General features: G+C 53.2%; 3 protein-coding genes across 7 annotated transcripts in view; all 3 read right to left on the bottom strand.

Annotated features, from left to right (window-relative positions):
- Positions 1–5,580: 5,580 nt before the first annotated feature.
- LOC101516255 (cytochrome P450 26A1) lies at positions 5,581–9,510 on the bottom strand. Its single transcript, XM_004583530.3, has 7 exons — positions 8,850–9,510; positions 8,470–8,694; positions 7,907–8,197; positions 7,665–7,823; positions 7,084–7,218; positions 6,406–6,558; positions 5,581–6,112 (listed from the first exon to the last, which is right to left on the bottom strand). The coding sequence occupies exons 1-7, from the start codon at positions 9,036–9,038 to the stop codon at positions 5,771–5,773; spliced, it is 1,494 nt and encodes a 497-aa protein (XP_004583587.2). The 5' UTR covers positions 9,039–9,510; the 3' UTR covers positions 5,581–5,770.
- A 3,919-nt stretch (positions 9,511–13,429) lies between these two features.
- Positions 13,430–20,235, bottom strand: LOC101516011 (cytochrome P450 26C1). The gene is made up of 6 exons (XM_004583529.2): positions 20,028–20,235; positions 19,309–19,533; positions 18,603–18,878; positions 17,236–17,391; positions 14,622–14,951; positions 13,430–13,852 (listed from the first exon to the last, which is right to left on the bottom strand). The coding sequence occupies exons 1-6, from the start codon at positions 20,229–20,231 to the stop codon at positions 13,475–13,477; spliced, it is 1,569 nt and encodes a 522-aa protein (XP_004583586.2). The 5' UTR covers positions 20,232–20,235; the 3' UTR covers positions 13,430–13,474.
- A 2,359-nt stretch (positions 20,236–22,594) lies between these two features.
- EXOC6 (exocyst complex component 6) overlaps positions 22,595–27,708 on the bottom strand; it is a 146,644-nt gene continuing 141,530 nt past the window's right edge. For 4 of the 5 annotated variants that reach the window (XM_058671949.1, XM_004583528.4, XM_058671945.1 and 1 more), the window contains exons 21-22: positions 24,075–24,187; positions 22,595–22,987 (exon numbers count right to left, since the gene is read on the bottom strand). In XM_058671949.1, the coding sequence (XP_058527932.1) occupies positions 22,855–22,987; positions 24,075–24,187 (246 nt within the window). In that variant the 3' untranslated portion in view covers positions 22,595–22,854. The remainder of the gene's footprint in view (positions 22,988–24,074; positions 24,188–27,708) is intronic. The other variant, XM_058671948.1, reaches the window with a different exon arrangement.

The following is a 27,708-nucleotide window of genomic DNA, read 5'->3' as shown; positions in this document are numbered from 1 at the left end:
GATGCCTGGCTCATAGATCAGAAACTTACCATCTGAGGAACTCCGAGCACAGTCCTGGGACAAGCAAGCATCCACAGAACCTGGGAACTTGCTAGAAATGCCAATCCTTGGGTCTTGGAGGAAACAGGTGGAACCAGGTTCCCTGTGGAGACTCTGACACATGCCAAAACCAGAGTGGTCTTGATTGTCACAAGCAAAGTTTCTTACCCGCAGAACCCATGGCTGTGCTATTGTGGGGCAGCAGGGTGAGCCAAGACTTAGGAATCCTACAGCCCCTTAGCGGAGCACTCAGGTTCAAGTCCCGACTCCTTCTCTCCAGATCCAGCTTCCTGCTAAGGCATCCTGGGAGGCAGCAAGTGGTGGCTCTTGCTTACACAGCACCGTGTAAGTTGGAGACGCCCTTGCTATACGCATGGAACACCCAGAGGGAGTTTTTGGTTCTTGGCTTCAGTCTAGCCCAACTCTGAATGCTACAGGAGGAGTGAGCCAGTAGATGACAATTTCTGTCTCTGTCTGTTACTCTGCCTTTCAAATAGATGAAAATAAACACTGTGGGGGGGGGGGGGAAAGGGGAGGTAGAAGTGATAAAATCCATTTTCAGCTCTTCAGAAGGGGCTCAGCTGGCAACAGGCAGCCCCAGCCCCAGGCTCTGCGAGAAAAGTCTGCTCCAGCCACCTGTTCCCTCTGCCAAACACCAAACTGCAGGACTTCTGCCCACAAAACTCAATTCTGCCTGCACCCCCAAAGGTAAGGTAAGCAGCATGAGCTTGAACGCAATCTATTCTCAAATACTCTGCTCACCTGCCCCTTTCTTACCATGAGTGCTAGTAATACCCTTGGGGTAATTTTTTTGAGTTGAGAGCCAAGTTCCACAGCATGCTTGGCACATCCTCTTCTGTAACCTTGCCCACTGTGACCAACGGATGTGATGTAAATCCCCCATTCCAGAATGCTGCATGCCTTATCCATCACTAAGGGAGTCACTGTCGTGTTGCACAGTGTGTCTTTTAAAGATCTGTTTATTTGAAAGGCAGAATTACAGAGAGGGGGAGACGACAGAGGGAAAGACAGACCCGTTGGTTCACTCCTGAGACGGTGATGATTGGGACTGGGCCAAGCCACAGTCAGGAACCTGGAACTGCATCTAGGTCTCCCATGTGTGTGGCAGGAATTACTTCCACTTTCCAGGCACTTCAGCAGGCAGCCAGATTGAAAGTGGGGCAGCTGGGATGTGAACTGGCTGCCATAGGAGATGCTGGTGTCACGGGCTGCAGCTTAAACTGCAGCACCAGCCCCAAACATTAGCTATGAGCAAAGCCCCCTGCCCTTCCTTGGCAATTTAGACAAACCCAGTACTGATTTCAGATGAAAACACTAAGGTGGCTACCCTGAGAAGCACACAAATGGCTTCCAAGCCTCTCCTCGAAACAACGGTACATCGCAGTGGGGAGACAAGAGAGCACCGGACAGCTCTGCGCCCAAGGGATCGGGTTGTGAATCTTGCAACCTGAGAACTCTCACCCACAAAGCCCACCGCACAGTCCAGGCGACGTCTCCACCCGCAGCCCAAGGTTCTAACTCGTGCTGACTCTACTTCAAAGGCAGGAAAGCTTGTTTGGCCAAGTACCCAAGGAGCGTTGGTCTCAGGAATGTGACATGCTGTTAAACCACAGCCGTGTACGCTTGTGGCTGCGGAGATTTTCCAAGGATGAAGGTTTCACTTTCAAAGGAAAACACAGCACCATGTAAGTTGGAGACACAGGGTAAACGGCATCCGTGTAGAGAACACTTACTGCGCATGCGCGTGTTCCAGGTAAGGCCGGGAGGGAGGTGAGAACGAGCTCAGCTTACAAGACAAGGAGACACACTTCCTCATTTGGAGCTGCTTTCCAGGAAGTGGGGGACAAGGGCAGCTGGGAGGGGCCAAGGTCAGCACAGGGGATTGTGGGAGGCCAGGGAACACTACAAAAGGAGCTGGCTGTTACCTCAGGACAAATCTAGGGTCTGATGTGTGCCAGACAGCTGGCAGAGGTCTTAGGGGGCCGCTGGAGCAGGCACGGGACAGCAGCTGGAAGCATGGGGCCACAGGGCAGGAGAGAGGTTCCTGGTGCTTCCAGAGGTCATAGGAATGGCTCCCCGGGCTCCCACCTCCACCCACCCCTGTGACGCTCTACTCGCTCATTCGCCAAGGAGGCTGGAGGTGGTGGGCATGTCCCATCTCCAGCCACTGGAATCAGTCTGCGTTTCAAAGTCAGATACCTAAGAAAGGAATGGATACAAAATCCAACTCTGTTGAGTTCCAGAAGGGACCTGGGAGAGCCTTCCTCCATAGCCCATGTTGGGATCCTGATGGCATCTTCAAACTTGGATCCTCCAGGCATCAAAAGGCCTCACTTACCTCAAAATGTTTTCCTTTTGTGCCACTAACATCTCCTTCCTCCCATCACTTCCTGAGCCCTGGTTGCAGGAATCCCTGTTTCTACCCTGGGCCTTGGAATCCCCAAGGCAGCTGCCACCACCTCTCCAGACGCTCCTTGTGTCTCCCCAGCGTGTGGGTGGGAGGGTTCTCTGGCCAGGTGAAGGTCGTCTGCATATTAACTAGTCTCCCCTGTCCTGGGGGATGGGGGAGGCTGGGTGGAGGGAACAGTGCTGCCTGCTCCCTGGAAACTGAGAGTGATTTTCCTAGTGGAATGACAGAAGCCCAGGCAGGAACAGGGACAGTGTGACAGCCACCCAGACCAGCTGGCATGGAAGGCCACAGCAGGACAGTGACTGCTGCCAGGAAGGAAAGATGGCGACCCTTCCAGAGTGGCCGGGCAGTCTGGAACAGGCCTGACACTGAGCCCTTGCAGCGTGCTGGCTGCCCTGCAGCCTCTCCTAGCCTCGGACGGAAGTGAGCCCTGCACCAGGGCCTGTGGACCTTGGCTTTCAGGCACACTGGTGGGGAAACCACTGGGCCCTGAGCTTGGCATAGAAGGGAGAAGCCCGCCCCCTTGTGGACCTCTGGGGCGTGGCAAGGTGCAGAAGTACTACACCCACAGCAACAGGGAGCAGCCTCAGCCACCTTCGCTCAGTGCTTGCATTTCACTAGCCACGTCTGGTGGCAAGGAGAGAACTGATGGGCGCTGTCATGGAGTAGAGGAGTAGTGTCAGGGGACATGATGGGAGCTTAGGAAATGGAGACCCCACAGTCTACTTTTCTGGTGATGGGAAGTTAGCATGAAATTGGACAGATATTCTTAACTGCTTAAAAAAATGAAAAAAAAGGGAAGTGTGTTGAGCAGGCTCAACCCACCCATATCAACACTCACACATCGGAGAGGCTGGGATCGAGGCTGCCCCTGCCTCTGCTTCTGATCCAGCTTCTTGCTGATGCAACAGATGGTGGCACAGTACGAAGTGTCTTCCGCCCATGTGGCAGGCCCAGATGGAATACCTGACCCCTGGCTTCAGACAGGTCCTATCCCAGAGGGAAGATGGCTCTTCTTCGAAGAAAGAGGGGGGTAAAATGCCTGATACCAGGGGATCTTGCATGCTCCTGCCCCTGGCTGTGTACCCCTCTCCTGCCCCACCCCACCTTGTGAATCACTGCAGCTCCATGGGCCTCCCAAAGTCCCAGCCAAACAGAGGCTGCCATCCCCTAGACTGTCAGACCCCTGTCCAGTTGCTGGTTTGTCACTTGCTGCACCATTGCCCTGTTTAAAGACAAGAGGGCTTGGGAAGCGGCAGGAACAAAAGTCTTTGCCAGAGAAGAGGCAGCAGGCAGCAGCCTAACCAGCTGGGCAGGCACAGCCAGGGCTCTGGGGGCCCCGGCACCCCTGGGTCATGGCATCAGGCCCCTTGAGCCCACAGGGTGATGTCTAACATGGCCCACACCCCTTCTGCAGTGCTGGCCAAGTCTACATCATTGCTTGGCTGGGTGGCCCAGGGGTGCTTTGCGCCATCAAACATGCATGTGACCAAGGCTCCCTCTCTGGCCAGCACAGCATCCATGAACACCCATGCTGCACCCACTCATGTACTTCTGATCACCTCCCTCAGTGCCAAGCATGTTATCAGCAACTGTGTTTCTGACATGGTTTCAGAATAAATCCTGTACTAACCTGTACTAACCCAGTAAGGGCATAAAGGCAGCCCAGGGCAATGCAATCAGAAGTGCTTGCCTCAAAGCTCTCCAGTTTTAAAATCATAGGAAGAAAATGGATTTTTCGAAGTACAATGATGGGCTAACGTGACTCAAGTTTCTTATTTCACTATTCTCACAGAAACACACAGTCACAAAGTCACCAAAGATGCTGTTCAAAGGTGAGTGGACCTTCAGCAAAATGCAAAGCCTTGTAGCCCTTTGAGAAGTATGAATTATGAAGAATAAATTATGAGAAGAGACACCTTCCCTCCGGTGTGCTCCGAGCTGGAAATATGCAAACGGTAGGGGCAGAGGGTGGGTGGGAAGAGATCATTTTCCCTAGCTATAGAATCCTAACATGTTGGCCAGATCTGTGTAAGATGGTGTAATTTCATTTAAAAAACAAACAGCCCCCTAAGGTTATGATGAAGCACTCTAAGTTATTACGTAAATACCATTTAGAAATCAGAGGACTCAGACCGTGAGCACAAGCTACATTCTTTCTACAAGCTAAAGTCAGGTCATATATATAAGTCTAATTGTAGACAGAACTCTGTGGAAATACCTATTTAGACCACCCGGGTTCTGCAGCATTGCCAAATACTAATATTGTAATGAAAATTTTAAAGTCCAAAACCTACAAGCCATGAGAGGTTCAGTGCGTGGGTTGTGCCACTTCAGAACTGAAAATGTGCTTGCGTCAGCACGTCACCGAGGCAAACCTTTCTGGATGGGGAGTTTGGCCTTCAGTTCAGAATGTGGCCATGCCAGGGTCAGAAATGTGACAAAACTGCGCTTTTGCGGGGGTTAGCCAAGGTTCACAGGGTCATGACTGGGCCATTTTATCAGTCATGTCAGGCTCACACCCTATTGCCTGGGACAGATAAAAACTTTATCTGTCTAAAACTAAAATCTGCTCCTCCTGCTGCATTTTGAATAAAGAAAACCTGGCTGTGTTTATCTAAACTAGACACTTGCTTTCCCAATACCTTCTAAGGGGAGGCAGCAGGCCACAAGTTCCCGTTGGCCTGTTGGTTGCGAACTATCTAGAATTGAGGGACTAGCCTCTTATGCAAAGCTTTAGCTTCAGAGAACATTTTCTAGCGCTTTATAGCAACCCGGGTAGATGATGTTTATGAAACACTGGAGGAGCTGCAGGTGTTACAGTAGGATGATATTTCTTATCAAAGTGACACTTTTTCAGAATTGTCTTTCCTTAAAAGGGAGGAAAAAATAATGTGGACAGATTTTTTTCCAAACAGGAAATCTAATGACCATAAAAGAATTCACAAGACACCTCTGAATTGACATTCCAAGAGACTTTGGGGAAATGCAATAATTCTTTAAAGGAACGAGACACATGGCAGGTACACCCAGGCAGACGCCATTGAGCAAAAATCTCAAATCAGGGGTTTGATTGCCCCAGACGCAATTCTTAAATCCCAGGAGAATATCTTCACATTCCTCTTTATTATTTAGAAATTATACAAATGTATTATTTGAATATTTTAAAGACCATGGTACTGTGGTGGAGACACATAAATATTACAATATACATTTAGAAATTAAATAGAGTCCACACAACACTATGTAAAAAACTCATGTACAACTGCAATCAGTCCAGGGTTCGAGGCTGGCAGCCCCTCAGAGGCCTCCCTGGAACTGAGTGAATCTGGCCGGGAGATTGTCCACAGGGTACACGGTGGGACTGGTTTTCATCATAGGAGGTCCATTCAGCAGCTGCCAGTCACAATGCCTGGCCAGCTCCACAGTAAATATTTTCAGAAGAATTTTTGCAAACTCTTTGCCTACGCAGCTCCTAAGGCCACCTCCGAAAGGAATGAAGCCGAACCTGGATGCGTGCTCGGGTAGAGGCAGCAGGAAGCGGTCTGGGTTGAACTCCTCCTTGTTGGTGAAGACCTCGGCCACATCATGAGTGTCACAGATACTGTAGATAACATTCCAGCCCTTGGGAATCTGGTATCCCTACGAAAGATTATGAAGACCCAAGGACTGACAAGCTACAATTTAACTTGGAACCACAAAAAAGAGACTGATGCTATCACTGGGGGAGTTAGGAGTTCAAAGAGAGACTGGGAGGAGGGGAGAGAGAGGGAGATGGCGGGAGAGATTCAGGTGGCTGGGATGGGTATCCACAAGGGGCAGGAATTGGTGAGCAAGCAGGTAAAGAATTCAAGCCACTGTGCATCAAAGCAGAGATAGGCTTTTAAGCCCCCAATGAGAGAGAGGAGGCGGCAGGGAGAGAATTCCCAACTTACATTGAGTTCAAAAGTCTTCAGAGCCACCCGAAACCCTCCTGGAACAGGGGGGTTCAGTCGAAGGGTCTCCTTAATAACACACCCAATGTACTTCAGCTTTGCTAAAATGTCCATGTCCAGTTTGTTGTCCTGGTTGCTCTTGCAAAGTAAACCCTATCCAAACAGTCACGCGGTTGGGGTGGGAGGGGGGGAGACACACAGTTACTCCAGGCTCCAATCACATTAGCCCAGCACAGGTCAGCAGGACTAAAGTGGCCTGAAGCCCAAGGGCCTCTGCATGGGGGCTGGGGGCACGCCAGCAGCTGCTGACCATTTGCCCCTATTTACAATTCCAAGAGAATGCCGTGGCCCGGCACACAGGGTCAACAGTCTCCTCCCACCCACCTGCTGCTGACCACCACCGTCTCAGCCAGACTGGACACCCAAAGCCCAGAAAGTGGAAGCTATTCTGGAACCATCCATAGCTGAGCAGAATGTAGGAGATGGGAAGGAATATAAGGTCAAGGCCTGCCCAAGGGAATACATACTCCTTACCCCCCACCACCACTACCAAACCCCCTCCCACACACATACAGGCTCCCCTACCCAGCATTGCCTTATTCCAAAGTGGGGCAGGCAGTTGAATCTCCTCTAAGCTGACAGGGACACCCCCACCCACCCAGACCCCAGACTCCCTACCGTACTCTTCAGTTCCTCTCGAACTTTCTGGAGCACGTGGGGGTAAAGGCCCAGGTAAGAAATCAGAGAGGTGGCCGCACTGGCCGTGGTTTCGTGGCCTCCGAAGAGGAGTTCGGTTGATGATTGCTTGAGTGCCTAAGGACGAATCCAGACCCACGGCTTCAGCCAGCTGTGCGCAGTGCCACTACGTGATCCACTGCTCAGAATCCCACCGGGGCTGACAGGAAGGCAAAGGGGCAGCGCGCCTTTTAACCAAATGCCAGGTCCCTTCTGTTGGGCCACAAGAAGGAAGTGAGGAAGGGTCGGCTCTAAGAACTCCCCAGTGACAGCCGGCTTGCATTGCCACAAGAACTGTGTCTCCCACCGTTTTTTTTTTTTTTTTTCTCGCGCTGCAAATGCCAGCTTGCCCTCGGAAACCCCGCACAAGGCTGAGAGATGCTCTCAGTTCCCTTCTGCCCGCGTGATGAGAATCTGGGGGGCGGCCCTCTGCTGCGGCGGGGAGAGCGTGGGGAGGACCGAGAACCGCGCGCCGAGAGCCGGGACCCCAGCTCGGTCGCGCCGCTCGGGCAACCGCCTCTCACCTGCATGTCCAGCCGCTCTCCCCGCTCCCACGAGTGCTCGATCAACAGCTGCAGCGCATCTTTGCAGCCGCCGTCCGCCTCGGCAGCACGCAGCCGGCCGATCTTGGCGCGAATGTTCTCCTCGATGCGCGCGTGAATGAGGTTCCGCGCCTTCACGCCCTGAGCGCAGAGAATGCGCGCCGGTGAGCAGACGTGCGGCTCCCGCGTCCGGAGCTCTGCACCCTGAATGCCGCCGCCCTTACCCGGTACAGCCCGCTGAAGGGCACGTCGATGGGCAGTGAGAAGAGGTTGCGGGTCATCTCCTCGAAGGCCTCCACTAGCTGCTGCTCGTCTTCTCCGCCCGCCTCCAGCCTGGGCTCGCAGCCCAGCAGGATGCGCATGGCAATGCGGAACATCAGACGCTTCACCTCCGGGTAGACCAGAAGGCCGCGCTCACCGCAGTTGAGCCATTGCTCCAGACAACTGTTCACCTCTTCGGCGATTACTGGCACGTAGGACTGGAGCGCCTCACGACTGAAGGCCTGCATGATCACCTGAGCCCCGAGGGGAGCAGAGGATTAAAAAAAAAATCACACACATACACACACACACACACACACACACACAAAACCCGCAACTCTCCCTATCCCACTGGCTTTTCAGAATTCTCTTCCAAATACCCCTGGCCCCTGCAGCTCACGCCCGTCCGGCCAGGGAAAACTACACCCGAGCGAGGAGAGGGGCACCCAACACCCAGCATCCGCCCAACACCAATCTGCCTGAATTCCTCTACAGGCTAGGCGCCCCTCCCTGCCCGCGCCTTCACCTTCTTGCGCTGTTTATGAGAGGAGTCGTGCAGGTTGGAAAGGCAGCAGGCGCCCAAAATGGTGCGCACGGACGCCGGCCAGTGCACAGACACTAGCCGGTGCTCTCCGAGCAAGATGCGCCGCACGTTGTCCGCACCCATCACCCGCACTGTGGGCCGCCCGAACAGATGTGTCTTGTAGATGAAGCCGTATTTCCTCCGTTTCATCTGCAGAAACTTCCTCCTCTAGGAAAGGGAGGTGTGGGAGAGGGGCGGGCGTGAGAGGGTGCCTTGCTCCTAGTGGCGGTGGCCTACCTTCCCGGGGTGGAGAGGGGTACGCCTGGCCGAGGAGCCGAGCCGGACCCTGGGGAGGCGTCGGGTCGCGCCCCAGGCTCCCTTACCTGCAGCACCATCTGCAGTGTTTCCCCAAAGAACGGGAAGCCCATAGTCCCGGGGGGTAAGGGGAGGGGGCAGCTGCGGTCGCGGCTGCTCACGCAGTACAGGTCCCAGAGCTTGATCGTGGCCAGAAATAGCAGCAGTGGCAGCACGAAGGTGCAGAGAGCGCTGGCCAACAGCGCGGGGAGCCCCATGTCGCGCTGCGACCTCCCGCGCCACCTGCCGCCGCCAGCGCTTCAAGTCCTGCCGCGCGCTCGCTTTATAGGCAGCCCAGGTTGCTGCCCACGTTACCTTGGTCAGACAATTAGTTCACCCAAAGTTCATCTTTAATTGCGGATCGAGCCCCTGGCTCCTCCCCCCCGCGAGGCGCTGCCCAAAATCTTTAACCGTTTGTTCCGCGCTGAGACAGAGGCGGCGCGGTGGTGGATTCCCGGCCAGCGCGCCTCCTGGGGTGCGGGGTTAAGGAGCAGCCTCTCCGCTGCCGAGCCCCAAAGCGCCGCCGGCGGGGACATCTCAGGCTGCGGAGAGGGGGGCAGCCTGGCCCCCGAGAAGCGGGAGTTCCAAGCTCCAGGCTGCTTGGCGTTCTCTTCGGAATCTCTCCCGCCCGGTCCGACTGGCCGCCCCAGCCCAAAGCCTCAGGGGCCGGCGTTCCATTTCCAGGCCTCCTCGCGGGCTCCTTTCCACCTGCCGGGAAAGCAAAGACAGGAGCATTCAGGAACCGTTCTGCCGCCTCATCCCGTGAGTGGGGACAGGGAGGTCTAAACTGCGCAGCGGTACGCAGGCCTCCTTACTCTTCCACCGACCCCACAGAAGGACCCGGGGCTGGCATCCCAGCGAGAGCACCCACGGTGAGGAGGGTTTTGAACGGTCCTATATCAGGGTGCAAGAGGACCTCCAGGTCGTCCAAGATTCCGGGTGCAGGTTTGTGTAAGCCTGAACCCCAGCTCCCGCTGCGCAGCAGGGACTAGAATCACGACTCATCTGAGGCTGGGCGGTCAGCCCCCAAACCGACTCAGCTGGGAAACGGGGAGCAGTAGTCTTATCCCTGGCAGATGAAAAATGGGAAGGACAGCCCAGGAGTCCTGCTCCTAGACCCGGCTCCATTTGTGTTGCCCTGAAAAATCCGTTTGTGCCTCGTTCTACCTCCTTAGCATGGAGGCGACCGTTCCAGACCTGTCCCAGGCAGACCTAGGGGACTCTGGTTGTAATATCCCAGCTTTAGCACTCTAGGCTGCCTCATGAAGTTGGCCTGGTCGTGGGGCGCTGTAGCTACTGCACCTCACCCAGGTGCTGGAAAGCCATCACCCTCGGGTGAGCCAGTTGTCTACTGGCACTAAACCCAGGGCTCTGTGGACCGCCCCCGACCCCCGCTGCCAAGGGAGGATTGAGGAAGTGGCACTGGGAAAGCGGGGCGTCTGGACTGCGCCCAGCGGCAATCAGTTGCGCCTGCAGCCCACACCTGGGCTAGGTGCTGCGGACATACAGACGTGCGCTCACGCTGCCCACCTGGCCCAGCCACGCCGCTTCGGACTAGTCCGGCAGTTGGTTCGGGCGCTGGAGGCACCGGGGAGAAATCGAAACAGAATGAGGTGCGTTGATTTAGAACGGAACGCTGGCTTCTGACGGAAGCGCTCCCGCACTCTTGAGAAAGCGGTCCTGGGAGATGAAAAACTTTGAACCCAGAGTTATTAAATACGTGGCTCTCCACGTGGTCGCAGGGCGGAGGTCCGGAGAGACCTGTGGTAGTGCTAGGGCCCCACGCAATTCCAGCAGCGCTCCAAACCGGTGGTCACCGTGGGGGCGGGTTTCAGGGAGCCAGCGTCTCGCCGAGCTTTGCTCGGCCTGTCAGAGGCTCTGGAGGGGGCGGGTCTCTGCTGCCCGCATTTCTCCCGACCATCTGGGGACTGGACGCTGACCGAGTCAGCTTCTGGGCACTGGCCAGGAACTGGGGCGAAGCGCGCTGGAGGTAATTCTCAGAAATCCCGGCCCCGCCCCGTTCTGGACAGCGTCTCCGGCCGGTGAGCAAAGCCCGCGAGCAGGGGCGTGACCTGGTGCCCAGTCCCAGTCCTCGGGCCTGACCCGCCTGTGACCCCTGCAGGCTGGACCGTGACATCCGCATGAACCCTGCGGGGCCACCGCGCCAAGTTCAGCGCGCGCCGGGTCACAAGATGAGCCAGTCCTGGGCGCTGGAAATTGCCCCAGGGAAAAGAATTAAAAAAAAAAAAACCTCCCATTCAGACTGGCGGGGGTCCGCGAGGCAAGAAAGGATTAAATATAAGAGTGAAAGAGCATTCAAGACATCCTGAAGTGGGGAGGGGGAGGGTCAGTAAATCACCAGCCAATGAAAATTTCGATCTGGGCAACCTGCCAAGTTTCTTGGGGGATGAGGGGCACTGGCTTACTGGGAAACAAAATGTTTCCGGTGTGTTTACAAAACAGCCTGCCTGTTGCAAAGGAGGGAGGCTGGCCCTGAGGACCCAGGGACAGAAGAGAGTGAGATGAATTAGGACAGTCAAGCACCTGCCCCTTATGCCCCTTGTACAGCTTCTGCTTCTCCCTCAAACGCCTCCTGGTACAGTTTCCCACACCAATCTTTCCTCGGCTTGGGGCATCCCTCGACCGCAGGCCAGCGCTGGCTGGTCCTTGTCAAGCAATCTGCTTCTGAACGCAGCCACACGCAGTCTCTGCAGGGCCTCTCTGCACTGCACTGAATCTCTGGAAGTTTTCTTGTCTGCATCCTTTGGGAATATAACAGGCCCAGGAAGGCAAGGACCTGGTTTGCTCCTTCCTCCAGAGAACACCAGAGCCCAGCTACTCCTCAGCATGACCGGGCAGGATAGATGGATGATGGGGAAATGAGAGCAGAACCGAAGCCACCCCTAGAAAGGTGTGTCGTTGTTTAATCCAGAGCAGGTAAGCCAGGTGTGTTGAAGCACAGTCTCCCAGGAGGTCCCTCCTCCTCCTCTCATAAATCAGAATCCACTCCAGGAGCAAGGCTCCCTTGTCCTGCGGTGTTTCTTGGGTGGAGCTGTCCTCCCTGGGAGAATTCAGCAGTACTTGAAGGCAGGCCCAGCCACCTGTGCACCCCAGGGCCTAGCACTGGAACCTGCGATTGTAGTGGGCTGTGAAGTACCCTGTGTGAGGGCTGTTGGGTGTCAGCCTTCCTCTGAGGGCTTCACTGTTTGCGCCCTGCACACACCTCCTGCCACCCCTGGCCTTCATGCCCCTGGATCCAGCACAGAGCCAGAAGTGCACTGCCTTCCTTCTGGTTCACTGAAGATGAGCTCTGGCATGGACCACAGCTTCCCACAGCTGCTGGGGGCCTGTCGGAAGATGGGCCACAGGCTGAAACAAGGGGCCAGAACCATGGCAAAGTAGTGCTTGAATCTGATTGAACCTCTGTACCGCAAGGATTGGGGAGACCTTAGGTCAAGTAAGGGATCACCAGGGCAAATGTAAAATGGCAGAGTCGAACTGGGTGACACTTGTTCACTGGCTAGGGACTAAATGATGGGAAGAACACCTTTATTTGTGTGTGTGTGCGTGTGTGTGTGTGTGTTCAGGAATCCATTGCAGACTCCTGGGGCAAGTTGTTCACTTGTCCTTTCTCAATGTTTCCTTTGCAATGGGATGCGGAGCACTAAAGTCCTGCCACCAGCCACAGGGCAGAATTTGCTGCCCAGTTCACGGGGGGGCCTTGTGGGTCAGGGAGATCACAGAGCTTGGACCCCCAGGCTGTCCTACTCCTGGACATATTGTAGGTTTCCATTGTGTGTGTGTGTGTGGAGTGGGGGAGAGGATGTTCTTTCTGGACCTTCCCACCAGGGAACAGCTGCCCAGCTAAACCCTGGGCTCTAGGCTCCACCGCTGCCAGCAAACTTCATTTGTTTATTATTTTCTTTTTTGGCCTTCCTGTTTTGGGTACAACTATCTCGAACCACTCTGCAGACGTCTTAACCTCCCAGGAAAATAATCCCGGCTCGAGACATTGCGGTGTGCCTATTCTTCCCTGGATACAAATGGGAAGATTAAATGCGTTCTTGAAACAGGCAGTTTTCTTTTAAGAAGTCGCCAGCAGAATCCGGGGCTGTTGGGCGGCTTAGAGTCCTGGAAGCACACACAGCTGAGTTTCCGCTGAGACCTGCAGAGTGGCCAAGGAGCACCAAGTCCGGGGCCAAGTGCCTGAGGGCCTTCCGCTGGGCGCCCTCTCCACCTGTCCTCTCACTGTTAGGGCCCAAAGCCAAGCCAGGGACTCCGGCATATCCGCTTTCTTTCTAGGGTTGCAGGATCACCGCGGGTTGCTGGGAATCCCAACATCGCCCGTGAGCTGCACACAGCCTCTCCCCTACACCGAGGCCCCGCGATCCACGCATCAAGATCCTGGAAAACAGCTGAAGAGACTTGGCCGCGACCTTTCTCGGGCGTGGGGCACGGGGGAACCACACACACACACACTGGGAGACTCGGTATCCCGCGCGGTTCGCATTGTTCCTCCGGCACCTTCGGTGAAGGTTTGCTGGACCATTGATCGGGCGAATGTGCAAGCAATGCCGCATTGGAGAACTTCAGACGGGCGGCGCTCTGGCTGCGCGACAGCCGCTGGCTCAGACAAGTCCCACGGCTCGGCAGCTCAGAGGTGCAGCTCATCGTCCGCAGTCGAAGACGCGAGCGGATGGAAAAATAGCCGCAGCCCGTCCACCGGGTGCACGATGGGCACGGTCTGCATAGCGGGAAAGGCGGGCGTGGCCAGCTCCCAGCGCGCGGTGCGCACCAGCTCCACAGCCAGCAGCTGCAGCACCGCCTGCGCCAGCTCCTGGCCGACACAGCTGCGCGCACCGCCGCCGAACGGGATGTAATGGAAGCGGCCGAGGCTGCCTCGCGCATCCTCACGCGCAACGCCAAAGCGCTCCGGGTAGAAACCCTCAGGTGGACTGCTATACACTGCGGCCGTCTCGTGTGTGTCCCGGATGCTATACATCACGCTCCAGCCTTTTGGGATCTGGTAGCCCTGCGAGGAGACAAGGAAACCCATCTGACTACCAGGCACTTGGAAGCGTGGCGCTAACCTACCCTCCACCCTGAGCGCACCCAGGAGACCCAGAAACAGGGAGCGCGCTCTGCATCCTGACCTCCGCTTCTGCACTCTGGGGATATGCGTTCAGTCTCTAAAAAGAGTTCAGTCTCTAAAAAGAACAAATGAGAACAGAAACGCCCGCCTCGCGGTGATAACTGGGGAGAGTCGGGCATCTATGAACGTTCAGGAAGTCCATTTAAGTTCTCACACTTTTTAAATCTTTTTTCTCTGCCATTACACCAGAAGTAAACCCTAGTCCTGCCGCCTTGGGCTGCCTGCGGCTGCACAGCAGGGATCTGATTTCTTCTGGCTGGGGGTTGGGGGTGGGGTCACTCGGAAGGCCCTTTGCGCTGAGCTGAAACTGTTCTGCCATCCTCACCCACTGATGCCCAGCCTTCAGGGGAATCACACTGCGGAGCCTCCAAGTTGCTGGAAGGCAATTTTCAGCTTCCCTTTCACACGCAGCCCCAGCCTCCCACCCCTTCCGGGTTTGGGTGCGTCTCCCGCGCCCCTGCCTTTCACCTTCAGGTACCTATCACCTCGAGGGCTTCCTCTTTTCCATGAGCTTCTTTGGCTCTATCAAGGTGACTCCTATCAAGGAGTCAGTGGCTACTCAGGGGGACAGGATGGAGCTCCCTAGCCCCACTGCCCTGCCCTTCGGCACACCCCAGCGCCAGCGGAACCGCGGACGCAGGGCACTCACGTCGAGCTCGAAGGTGCGCAGGGCGATGCGGTAGCCCCCAGACACCGGCGGCAGGAGGCGCAGCACCTCTTTGACCACGCAGTCGACGTAGCGGAGACGGCCCAGCGTCGCGAGGTTGAGGTCAGGCTCGCACCCGCAGTCGGGCGGAGGCCCCACGCCGCCGCCGCTGGCCCCTGGCAGGCAGCCACATGCTCGCCCCAGTCCCTGCGCCACCAGCTCCTGGTGGATCTTGGCGATGGCCGCCGGATGCTGTAGCAGCAGCAGGACGAGGGACGTACTGGCGCTGGCCGTGGTGAAGAAAGCGGCGAAGAGGAGCTCTACAGCCGTCTCCTGCAAGATACCGGGGCAGCAACCGGTGCCCCTCAGCGGCGTCGCCGGGGTCATAGCCTCCTGGCTGCACCGCGGAGGCACAGAGCACTTCACTACTGTGCACAAGCCAGCCAGCTGCGATGTGCCGCCCGGGCGCTCCTTGTTAAAATCACAGTCAGCACTAGGCAAAAGGATTCCCAGAGATGGGAAAGGGTGGCGAACTTACTGGGTGCAACACCCCAGTGCCGTAAGTTGAACTCCTTGAATTTTCTCCCCAACCTTTGGAGGCCTTCTAAGTGTTCTCCTTTTACAAACTTCGGCCTTGGGGAGCAAGGGGTTACGCCATCGCCTACAACGCCAGCACTCCTTGTGAGCACGGGTTGGAGTCCCTGCTATCCCACTTTTGCTCCAGCTCCCTGCTAATGAGACTGGGAAAGCAGCAGAAGGTGACCCAAGTGCTTGGGTCCCTGTCATCCGCATGGGAGACCCAGATGGAGTTCTTGGCTCCTGACTTCAGCACCGACTGAGACAGCTATCTAGGGGAGTGAACCAGCAATTGGAAGATCTGTGTCTTCCTTTCCATAATTTCGTCTTTCAAATAAATCTTTAAGAAAAACGGAGTTGGAGCAGGTCCCATGGGGAGCCGGCCCTCCCAGCAGTGACGCTGGGTAACCACTTGATGGCGCTGCGCTTCCAGCCCCAGGCAGGTGATCCCCAAAACCTGCCTCATCAAAGCTGGAGCCATGGTTCATCCCCCTTAGCTCCCTGGATGGTCCCAGGGAGTCACCCACTATCTTCCTGAATGCTCTGCCCATAAAGGGCACAGCTCCCCCAGTGCCAGGTGCCTTCCTTGAGAGTTGCAGTCCGTTTTAATATCTAATGCCATCGGGCCCGGCGGCGTGGCCTAGCGGCTAAAGTCCTCGCCTTGAAAGCCCCGGGATCCCATATGGGCGCCGGTTCTAATCCCGGCAGCTCCACTTCCCATCCAGCTCCCTGCTTGTGGCCTGGGAAAGCAGTCGAGGATGGCCCAAAGCTTTGGGACCCTGCACCCGCGTGGGAGACCTGGAAGAGGTTCCTGGTCGCGGCATCGGATTGGCGCGTACTGGCCCGTTGCAGCTCACTTGGGGAGTGAAACATCGGATGGAAGAACTTCCTCTCCGTCTCTCCTCCTCTCTGTATATCCGGCTTTCCAATAACAATAAAATCTTAAAAAAAAAAAATCTAATGCCATCACAGGATGAAGACTGTCAGGGCTGTTATTTGCTGGTAGTCTCTCCCAGCCCAACCTGGAGCACAGAACACTGAACTGGTATAGCACATACGTGGACGCAATGAGGTGGTTGCAAGCTCCCTGGCGCCCCGCCCTGGACAAGATGGGGAGCTGGGAGGCTGACCCCAGAATCCCACACACCTAACTGGCCTGGTCTTTCACGGATGCTCAGGCCAGAATGAAGCTCCCTGCTCCCCCCTTCCTGCCCCATCCTTTCTGAGAATCTGGAGGGTGCTATCCCCTTTCCAAGTTTTGTGAAGATAGTGTGACCACCCACTCGTGTTCGAGGCAGCCCAGAGCTGCTCTGTGCACCGGCCTCCAGGGCCCATTTCCATGCTCCTCCAGGCCACAGAAGTTGTCCCATTCTCAGAGTGCCCACTGAGGCCGAGCCCCACTCTGCCAGTGAGTGGTGAACAGAAAGGAGAGGCCCAGGAAAAGGAGTCAAGTCAAGTTGCCCCAGAAAAAACTATATATATATATATTTTTTTTTTTTAACCATTTCTGACTTCTGCCTCTTCCTCAACTCAGCTGCCTCCGGTCCACACCTGGGGACCACTGCAAAGCTCTCCTTCCTTCCACTGTGTGTACTCTGGTGTGCACTGTGTGTGTGTGAGCGCATGCATGGAGGGAGTGCCATAACAGGGCCAGGCACCAGGGTGGTTCACGGGTGGAAAGTAGCTTGGGAGGAAGAGGTGAGCCTGGAAGATGGGAAGTTTGATCCTGAGCCCTTGTGAGTGTGCAGTGCCCAGGGCTTCACGGGCAGGGCACAGCAAAGGCTGAAGCAAGGAATGACCAAAGCAGGGGTGTGTGGGGTGAAGGGCCTGGACTCCAAGTCTCCCCTACTCCTGCTGAGGGCAGTGGTGGCTGGCCCCAGGCTATACAGCTAGCCCCCACTGGGGCTGAGTCCTAATAAAGGCTTCAGGGATTCACTGACAAGTGCAAGTGATTCAAAGTGGAGCCCAGCAGGAAGTGGCTCAGGATTCAGAAACCTGCTAAGGATATCAGAGAAGGGAAGAAAGGCCGAGCACCACCTACCTTCAGCTCCTGCACTGAGGGCTCCTGGCCCAGCTCTCTAGCACTGTGAATGATCAGGTCAAGGGCATCGCCTGGCTCCACAGCCTTGTCCTCCTGGAGCTTTTCAGTAATGGCTTCCTCCAGATGACGATGGAGCTGGTCCCTCGCCCGGATGCCCTGGGGCCCAAGGGCAGAAAGGGAGAGGTGGTGGTAGCAAGACTCAGGGGACCTGGCCTGGCCACCTACTGGGAAAACCTTCCTGGGGATTCTGCTGTGATGCTGGTGTTAAGTCTCCTAGCTTGGCTCCATGCCTGGCACACGGCAGGGCTCAGTAAGTGGCCAGGGATTTGTGCAGGATCCCGGAGGCAAGGCAGGTAGCTACTGTCATCCTCGGGGAGGAGGTGGGGGCTGGGCCCAAAGTCTGCTCTCTAGGTAGAAAGAGAGGTCAGGGTGGGGTCAGCCCATGGCTTTCCCCTCTTCCCTGCATCTGGTCGTGAGGGCACAGTGGGCACCAAGGCAGGGAGGGAGGGGCGTCCTGATGCAACCAGGGACCAATGGACAGATACCTCAAACTTGGCTCCGGAAGAAACTGGGTTCCCCCTGAAGACTGTGGAGTTTTGTAGTCAGAGGAGCCAGGGTTCAAATCCCATCTCTGCTCCTACTAGCAGAGTGAGCGTTAACCATGTAACCTCTTTGATCTTGGGTTGTGTCAACAAACCGAGGGTAACACTTTGCAGGCTTCCAGGATTAATTCGAAAAATGTATCCAAGGGGCTTAGCCCTCAGCGGGACTCCTGCTATATTATTTTTCGTCAAGCCACTGAAAAATAGCTAAGCCGCACAGTGAGCAGCCCCAGCTCAGGGGCGCAGGGAGCCGCTGGGGCCTCTTAGTCGCTCTCCAGGTCCAGCCGGTGGCCCGCGGTTCTGGGACTCGGAAACTAGTGGGCTCAGGGCCGCAGGGCCGCAGGGTGGGGAACAGACGCCCACTCCCGTTGGGCCAGGGCTGGCGCCGGGCTGGGCCGGGCAGTGCCTGGGGCCCTCCCGGCTTCTGAAGAGTTGCTGGAAGCCCAGCCTGGAGGCGCCGTTTGGGGAGGGGCCCGACCCACTGGCAGGACGCCCACCACCAAGACCCAGACGCGGAAAGCCGGCGGCTGCTGGACGCTGGAGCGCGTCTGCAGGGCGCGTCCCAGAGAGGATATGTGGCCTGTCCCAAATGATCCAGCGAGTCAGAACAGAAGTCAACTCCGACTTCCTCCACCCCCATCACCCTCCCACACACCGGCCCCCAGTCCCTCAGTGACGCGTGGGGTGCGCCGAGGGCCAGCGTCTTGGTTTGGGAGACCCGCGGGCGCGGTGAAATTTGAAGAGGAAGGGTCGAAGCCGCAGTACCTTGCGCAGGCCGCTGAAGGGCACGTCCAGGGGCAGGGAGAAGAGGTTCTCCACGAGCTGTTCGAAGGTCCGGGCCAGCGCGGCGCACTGCATCTCGTCCAGCCGCAGCCCCAGGAGGATACGCGCGGCCATGCGGAAGGTGAGCGCCTTGCTGGCCTCGTAGACCGCGACCGGGCCGCAGGCGGCGCACCAGGAGCGTACCTCGCGCCGCAGCGCCCCCTGCAGGCCGGGCACGTAGCGCTCCAGCGCCGCGCGGCTGAACACGCGAGCCAGGACCTGTGGGCAGCGCGCCGCGTCACGCCGGCGGCAGTCTGGGGCTCCTCTCTTGGAGCCAGAAGACCAGTTCTGCCCTTTCCTTCCTCCCCTTCTACTCAGCCCAGCTCTAAACTTGCTGGCCTTTGCTTTCGCCATGCCCTCTAGGTCAGCTCTTACTGTGCAAGCCCCTCCCATCCAGTGGCCACCTCCTGCAGACTCTAGGTGAGAGCACACAGAAGTTTGTGAATCACGAGCAGAGATGATGGTAGACTGTAGGGTCTTTTAGCCCTGTCTTGATCTCATAAACTTAAGCAGAAGAGGGTAAGGCGGCTAGCGAGGGGCCTTGATCTGGCTCGCTGAATACTCCAACACGTGACCCAGCCAGGGCTCAAAGCAGGTGCCCCGGAACCGCGGGCCTAGTGGCCCGACGGCCCAAGCTCGGTTTGCTCACCTTGCGACGCCTCCGATGCGGTTCCCCGACTGCGCCGAGGAGGGTGTGCGAACCCAGCAGGATGTGAGCGCTCTGCGGCCACTGGCTGCGCACCAGGCGGTGTTCACCCAGTAGGATGGTGCGCACATTCTCCGCCCCGCTCACGCGGATTACCGGCCTGCCCAGCAGGTGCGTCTTGAACACCGTCCCATAGCGCTCCCGGCGGGAGCTGTGGAAACGCGAGCCCTATGGGCGAGGTATGGCGTGGAGGGCTGGAGTTTCCGCGCCTGGCCGCGGAGGAGTCTCCCATATCCTGCAGGCTGGGCCCTTGCAAAAGCGGGTCCCCGGAGGGGCTCGCCTCTATCCTGTGGGAATGTCGGAGCGCCTGCTCCCGTTGGCCAGATAAGGACACTCGTGGGGACTGGAGGGCAGAACTCTTGCTGACACGTGCCCCTGATTCCTTGCAGGAAACGTGGTGACATGCTCCTCAGACCGCTTCCCAGAGCCCCTTCTGCTTCCCATTCCCACCCCGCCCCGTGGTGTTTGCTCGAATTTAAGCTGCTTTGAGGAAAGGAGAGATCCTATGCCACGGGAGGTCCAGTCTAGCGAGCAGGCGGGTGGCTAGAAAATAAGAGTCAGGCTTGGGCGGATGGGAAGGCACTAGCTAACAATTCTGGGAGCACCGAGTGTCAGGAGAGTCTGATGGGAGACTTAAATGCGGGTAGCGATGCACTGCTCACCTGGACTAACCAATGCAGCGTTTCGCCAAAGAAAGGCCAGCCCATGGAGTCCTTGGGCAGCGGCAGGGAGGAGGCACGGTCGCGGCTCAGCGTCCAGCGGAGGGTCCAGAGGTGCTGGGCCAGACTGAGCAAGAGGCCGGCACACAGGAGAGCTGTGCCTGCCGCCCCCAGCACCGACAGGGAGCTCAGCCCCCAGGGGAACATGAGGAGCTTGCGGGGAAGGGGAGGACGGGTCGAGCTGGCCGCTGGGAGTGCAGGAGAGCAGAGGACTGCGGTGGGAGCAGTGTTCACCTGTCAGGTCCGGAAGAGGCCTGGCGTTTGGGGGTCAAGCCTTAAGATTACACCGTCGGGCAAGAGCTCAGAGTCACGGTTGGGCAGTGACGGTGCGTCCTTAGCGACCCACGCTCAGGGTGCTTTTCCAATTCCCAGTCCCAAGTGCCAGTGGGGGTGAAGGCGCCAGTTGCCTGCGGAGTGCTCCCGTTTGGCGCCCCCCCCCCCGTTAGCTCCCACCTCCCTCCCGGTAACGGCAGTCCTCCAGCAGAAGGGGTGAGGCAGGGCAGGTAGGGCTGAGAACTCAGCAACTCACCGGAGTTGCCTGCCAGGGGCTGCGGATCCCCGGGGTGCAGACCCTGTCTTCTGCAGTCGTTTAACCCTAGTCCGCCCACCCTGTACACGTTTATATAGACCTTAGCTCCCTCCCCACTGACACGTGCCGGTCCCCACACCGTGACGCACCCATGCATATTTAAAGCGCTCCGCGTGGAGTAGTGATTGGAGGTGGTAGGCCGGGGCTGCTCACCCCTGGGCAGTAGGGAGTGGCAGCCGCACGGGCTGGGCTGGCGGCCGCGCCCCGAGCGCGCTCTAGGGCGGGGCCAGCGCTTTCGCGCCAGAAGCCCCCAGCACTTGGCTGCCCCTCCGGGAGCGGGACAGCCGGGCAGCCTGAGCCAACCCTAGCAGACTTGAGCTTGCGCCGATGGGATCCCCACGCTCAAGCCTCTGGATGCCCTCCCCTGGCCATTTCAGAGTTGGGTTTCTCCAACCCTTTTGCTACAACTCTTGAAAGGACAGGGCGAGCGCCCACGCCTGTGCTGGTATCAAAACAGCCTGCCAGGGACGGACTAGGGATGCTGGCTGGGGCCAACATTCTATGACCCTTGCTTTCGTTTCTCTAACAACTATACAAATCCTTCAACAGATGGGAGTTTCACTGAGACCCACGAATCAGACACGCCCCAAGTCCACGAGAAGACGCTATTCTTGGGCTCCTTTTGGCCCCAGGGACTCAATCCTCTCTGTTTCTGCATCCCATCTTGAGGGGTCCAAATGCCTCAGGACTTAAGCCTAGGTCCCTACTGCGCAGTCACAGCGGGGGCTCCCAGCTGCTTAGTGACCCAGCACCCGTCACTGGGGGAGAAGGCCCGGGTGCCTTAGTGGGCTGAGGAAGGCAGCGGTGACAGGCACATTCCTGTCTCCCAAGAGAGCGAGCACTGGAGCTGTTCGCCGTTCCTCCCCTAACTTCCAGCTTTTAATGTGCCTTAAGAATTAGCCATGTTTTTCAGTAACATAATTTAAAAGGGTGATATGCTTTGTGAAAAGCCGCGGTCAAGAAAACGAAGGTTTATTTATTTATTTTTTGGCACCACTCCCATTCCAATATCCAAGGAATAATATCTTTTTTGAAGGAGGAGGTTTTCATCCGGGAGTTCTAAACAGAACAGCGACACATTTTCAACAACTTGTTCAGCTTTTTTAATATTGCATCACAAAATCAAAGAGATGTACAGATCATTCTTTGCTTCATTCTTCGCACTTACTTTTTACAGAGCCAGATGTATAGTTTCTTACAATTACAGATCCTGATAAAGCAAAGGAGGTAAATTCACAGTAAATACAACTTAGGGAAAATTAAGAGCATACTGATACTGCCACTCAGACTCCAGTAACTGGCACCCCAGGACATGCCCAACTGTAGGTCCTCTAGAGTTCCTGTGGTCCGACCTGTGTCCATGGTGAGGAACCAGAGGGCTGCCTTTGGAGAGAGCCCTGAGCCCTGTTCCGGTGGCTTGGGGGAGGGGATACCCTGCACAAGCTGCACCTCCAGGCTCATTCTTGTCAGCTCTTGTCCTCTTTTTGCTTGAACCAACCCAATTCTAGAGTGTGACCAGCCACACAGTTACAAGCATTAGCCCTGATGAATGGAAACAGCACATTTTAGGAAAACAAAATCTTTTCTTCACTTTCAGAACAACTGAATCAAACTACAGAAGTAGCACAGATAATTCACATTCTTACTCAGCCAAATTTGACTTCAGGGAATTTTAATATTTGTCTCCTTCTCCCTCAGAATAAGCAGAATCAAAAATTTTTAATCTGCTTAAATTATACTTGAGATGAAAAAGAAGCTGAAAGTCAGGACATGACAGTGAAATGCTGCTGTAGCAGAAATGATTGCATCCAAAGCCCATGAGCTGATAAAACAAAACTAAACTAAACAAAAGGTTATATAGTCTAGATAGAAAAAATACTTACAAGGAGAGGTATAAGATTTTTAAATAATGAATTTGGAATCATTTTCACATTATCTTTGATTTGATTTATATATTACAGTTTTATCCTTTTTCCTTCTAAAAGTGAAAAAAGTCACATTTCCATATATAAAATAGTATTCAATTATTTAAAAAGCCATACAAATGATATTAGTCACTGTTTCTTTGTTGAGCCCTCACCAGCGTATTTCCTCTGTCGCCTTCCTTAATTCTGTAAACAAATCCCTGTGTCAGGCGCGGGCTCGGGAGGTTGGTGCTAACAGCCGTGTGTGGTGTGAGGGCTACGCGTGTTGGGACATACCATTCACCAGACTTCTCAGCTGCTTCACCACGGTCTCTATCAACTTCTGTTTGTCTCGATCATTCTTTCTGAACTGAGCAAATATATTGTTCTTTTTGCTAGTATCCTTCATCCTAGGAGCACAGGTGAAAGAAGATTAGCAAAAGGAAATGAAAAGCCACAGTGTCACAAGTAGAATAACCTGGCAAGTTCTGAATCACCTTCCACTAATCCTGTGCTAACAAAGACACACTTCAAAGAAAAAGTGCATTAACAAACTCAGGATGCAGCAACCACACACACACAAATCAACAGCTTTGCCTTCTTTACGAAGTAGTATCTTGGCATTAATATGCACATCCCAGGTATGTACAGCTTCTAATACATTCTATTTCCCAATACCATTCCATAAAGTATGCTAACATAATACTTCCATGAATTCTGTAAATCACATTTATAGCAAGACAAGATGAAAGAAAAAATAGTACCAGGAAACTTAAACTAGCATTTTTAAACTGAGTGATATTTCATGACAGTGAAAATTGAATTTAATTTTGAACAGCATATTCTGTTCTCTTAAATCAACTATGCCAGATACACTTAGAAATGGAGGAAAATAAGAATGAACAATTTAAAATCTCAGCAGCAATCCACTGAGTGAAGAGGAAGTGTGCTCCATAATGAAAGGAAAAGGTAACATCTAAATTTGTATTTAGTTGGACAAAATGTACCCACAAATTTTGTTAACTTAGTTTTTGTTATGGTCTCAAATCACATATTTATTTAACTGAAAAGAATGCAAATCCCTTTTGGTGGCATGCAGACTGAAGGGCACTGGTGGCAAGCATTTCCAATTCCCAATTCCTGGCCCATTTCTCTCCTTAGTGACAGATTAAAAACAAACAAACAAACAAACAAACAACCCCCCCCAAACAAGCTTTAATTCTCACTTTTATTTTCAGTTAAAAAAATATTTATAAAGTTGATAAATCTGTAATTCATAATACAGGAAGAAAACTGTTTTGTCCACATCAGGACAAGTCACAATTGTATATTAAACTACCCAAATCTGGAGAGCAAAAAAAGACGCATTAAAATGAACTGAGCTTCTGCATTGCATAAAGACATTTCTCATTTGGTGAAAATCTCTGCTTCCACATTGCATCACTGAACCCCAGCATGCTACGGCGCTGTCCATGAAGGTTTTCAGAATATACTCACTTCTCCAAAAGAGTCAGGGCTGTGTTTGGATTCACACGAAGGTACTTAGAAGCTGGCTGTCCATAATCAGCCAGATATGTAGACCAATCCCAAACCATAAACAGGTCAAGCAGCTGAGGAAGATTGGGGAAAAGAGTAAATCAGCACTTGATCTGATATAATCAAATGTGCTTCGTGGTACAATTTAATGTGAACTGCTTCTCAGATGGAACAGAAAACAAATACACATTTTCAAACACGCATTAACTGTACTTTCTAAGGCAGTATATACTACCATTTTGCTTTGAAGCTACTAAAATTATCAGGAGCTGCTTTTCTAATAAAATCCCTGTTTGCATTTCCAATTAATCATAAAATAATGAAAACAGTTTAATTATATTAGTTATATTTGTCTTACCATTTGCAGCAATGCAGTTTTTATCTATACATGTGATCCATTTAGTACCCAAATTTAATTTAATGAAGGTTGGTGCTACTTACTGTATAATTTTAAAGAACTTCTATTGAACCTTTTTTTTCTTAGGGGAAAGTGTGTTTATCTTGCAAAGAAGCTGTTTGCACCTAGACTTTTTCCAAAGTAATTTGAACCAAAAGCTCAGATAATCTCAATTAAGTGCATTAAACAACCCCTGTTGGATTTTCCCTGGTGAGTGATCCCTGGCATTATTATGAAATGAGGGCTTTGGGATTCAGCCTGTTGACTCCAGGCAATCATTTTATATAAACAAACAACAACAAAAAAGAAACTGTTTTTCTGTGATGTCTTCAAATGGGCTGTTTGCTGTATAATCTCCAGCTAGAATCAGTGTCAAATATGGAAGTAATCTTTTAAAAGCAATGCCCTGCCTAAACCAAAGCACCCAACTCCTTATCCAACTTTAAGACCCTAATCCCTTTTTAGCCACTTAAAACCAACTTCCTATCCCTATTTGAATTGTTTCAGAAGCTAAATGCTTTACTTACTGCCTCCCTACCTTCCTTTAGTTTTTATATTATTCTTTCCTTTTGTTTTAACTTACTTTCTAAGTGAGGGGTCCTTTAGTTTTGCTTTCAAATGAAGGAAGCGTTTGCATTTAGTCAGGATAAGGGAGTCTACTCAATAACTGTGGGAGGAAGAAAACTGTGCTGATTGAAATCACCTGCAGAACGGGTCCCAGAAACTAGCTTCTCCTTACGTGGGGAAAGGGACTGTTCCGTTTTCTTCCCAATTCAATTAACAGCTACTAAAAGTTTTTCTAAAAGGTGGCAGATCCTGGAATGAAAATATTAACTACTATAGTAAAGCCCCTATGTTTTATTTTAGACAAGATAACATTCTAGGCCACCAAAAGCTGAAGCACTGGAAGAGCAGTGACACTGGGACAATAAATTAGATGTTACCTGCAAAAGACCAGGGAGCTTATACAGCTCCCTATGGTTTCTGACCATTGTTTGGCCGACAAGTACACTTTTCTCTCTTTTCACAAAGAGGGAAAGTTACTTTCACACACTCAGCTGTTAATAATGTAAATCAGTATAATTACTCTGGAAAGTGTTTCTGTAATGAGCTTAAGAACCTTATGAAAGTGGCCATCAGTAATCCCTCTTCTAGAAATGTAATTTAAGGAAACAGTAATAAAGGTGAAAAGGTAGAAAGATGCTAATCTCAAAAATGTTACCAGAAACAGTCACATCTCAATATTACGGGAATGGCTAAGCAATGAGGCACTGTCTACACATGTATATCATTTGGTTATTAAAAACATTTGCACAGAATTTTAAATCATTTGGAAAGATGTCTGAAAATTTTGGCTATTTAATTCACATAAAAACGTATCTTCACCCCCAAAGAGGATAAACCTGAATAAACGTGGTCTGGTTGTTATAGTTGTGTGGTAGGATTAAGTTCCCTAGTATTCTACAATGAACATGAGTTAGCATGAGAGTTAGGAATGATGTTCATTGACTTTATACATGAGGATTCTTTTAGCAAGGACGGTGCCCCACACAACGGCAAAGAATCCGCTTCCAGGTGTAAGCATGTGCATGCACACAGCAGAAACAGCCTCCCAGGGTCCTGGCGGTAATCGCCCTTGTTTTCCAAAAGGCATTAACACCGTGACCTCTGGGAACAGAAGAGGAAGGAATCTTAAAGAAGGCTCTTCTGAATTGATGCACACACACGCCCTCCCCCCAACCAGGTGGGAAAGCAGGAGCCTACTAATGATTTAAGTCCCACTCCCACTGTGAATACAGAAGCAGATTTTCTTCCATAAAGAAACAGTATGGTTACAATTTTCACATATGGATAGATACTTACAGGCAAATCACTATAGAAATTTCAGGGACCATAAAGCTTAACCAGCCACATGTAGACAAATCTTACCCATATGCTTTCAAACTTACAGTAATATTTTATTATTTTTAAAAGATTCGTTTATTCAAAAGACAGAATGACAGAGACAGGGAGAGGTAGATAAAGGTCTTCCATCTGGGGCTGGCATTGTGGTGCAGCATATAAAGTTGCCAGCTGACATGCCGGCATCTCTTTTTTTTTTTTTTTGACGATGATGTTTACATAGTTGATTAGGGTGGAAAGGGTCAAGGGTGAGGGTAAAATGGGCGAAACCACTGTTTTCATTTTTTTTTTCTTCCTGTATCTGGGGAGAGGGGTAGATACAGGAGAAGCTGCACCTAGCCTCCCAACCGCCTCCATACCCGGGGATGGGGAATGGTCACCGGACATCATCCCAGGGTCCCCAGTGTGGAACATTGCTCAAGTGGTTTCAATAGTTCAATAGTTCTGAAATGCTGTTTATCTTGCCATTCCAAGGATGAGGAAATCCTTCCAAGGTCGATTGGATCTAAGGTCCACCTTGTAGTCTCCATTCACCCAGATATTTGCTGCCAACAACTGGCTGGGACAGTTGACCAATTTGTTCTGTCCTCCTTCCTCTGTTATGGTACCAGATGTCCTTTGTAGGCTCCAATGGACAGCCATATCTTCCCTGTGCATCTGGGTATGCGATCCACTGCTCTGCCCAAGCCACTGAGAAGGCCCAACTCTGACACACATACTCCACAGTCAGACCACAGATCTTGTGATTCTTCCATGGGCGGGGGGTCTGAGTACAGTGGTTCAGTTGGGGGGGATCCCCCAAAAAACCTTGTCTGAAGTGATCTCAGACCTGACTCTTAAGTGTGTCCTTACCCATATGGGGTCTGGCTCTGTCCGACCCCCTATCAGCCTATGCACACACTAGTTGCAATTGCTGGGTCAGTTCTGTCTCCAGCCCTGTCTCTTACATATACCAATGGATAGCATCCTATTTTGGCACCTGTTCCAGTACCCAGATGCTCCACTTTTTCTTTTTAGATGCTCCACTTCTGACCCAACTCCCTTATGCCTGGGAAAGCAGCCAAGGATGGCCCTTAGAGACCTAAAAGAAGCTCCTGCACATGGCCCAGCCTGGCCCATCCTTGGCTGTTGCAACCATTTGAAGGAGTGAACAAGCAGAGGCAAGACCAGAGACCTCTGCGTCTCTAACTCTACCCCCGCTCTCTCGCCTGCCCCCTCTTCTCTGTAAGTGCCTTTTTAGATAAATCATTTTTACTGCTCCCCCAAATAAATAAAATTTTTAAAAAGACTTATTTA

Source organism: Ochotona princeps, chromosome 13, assembly GCF_030435755.1.
Source record: "Ochotona princeps isolate mOchPri1 chromosome 13, mOchPri1.hap1, whole genome shotgun sequence".
NCBI classification, from domain to species: Eukaryota; Metazoa; Chordata; class Mammalia; order Lagomorpha; family Ochotonidae; genus Ochotona; species Ochotona princeps.
Note: the sequence above shows the minus strand (reverse complement) of the source record. Positions and strands in the feature narration are given on the sequence as shown.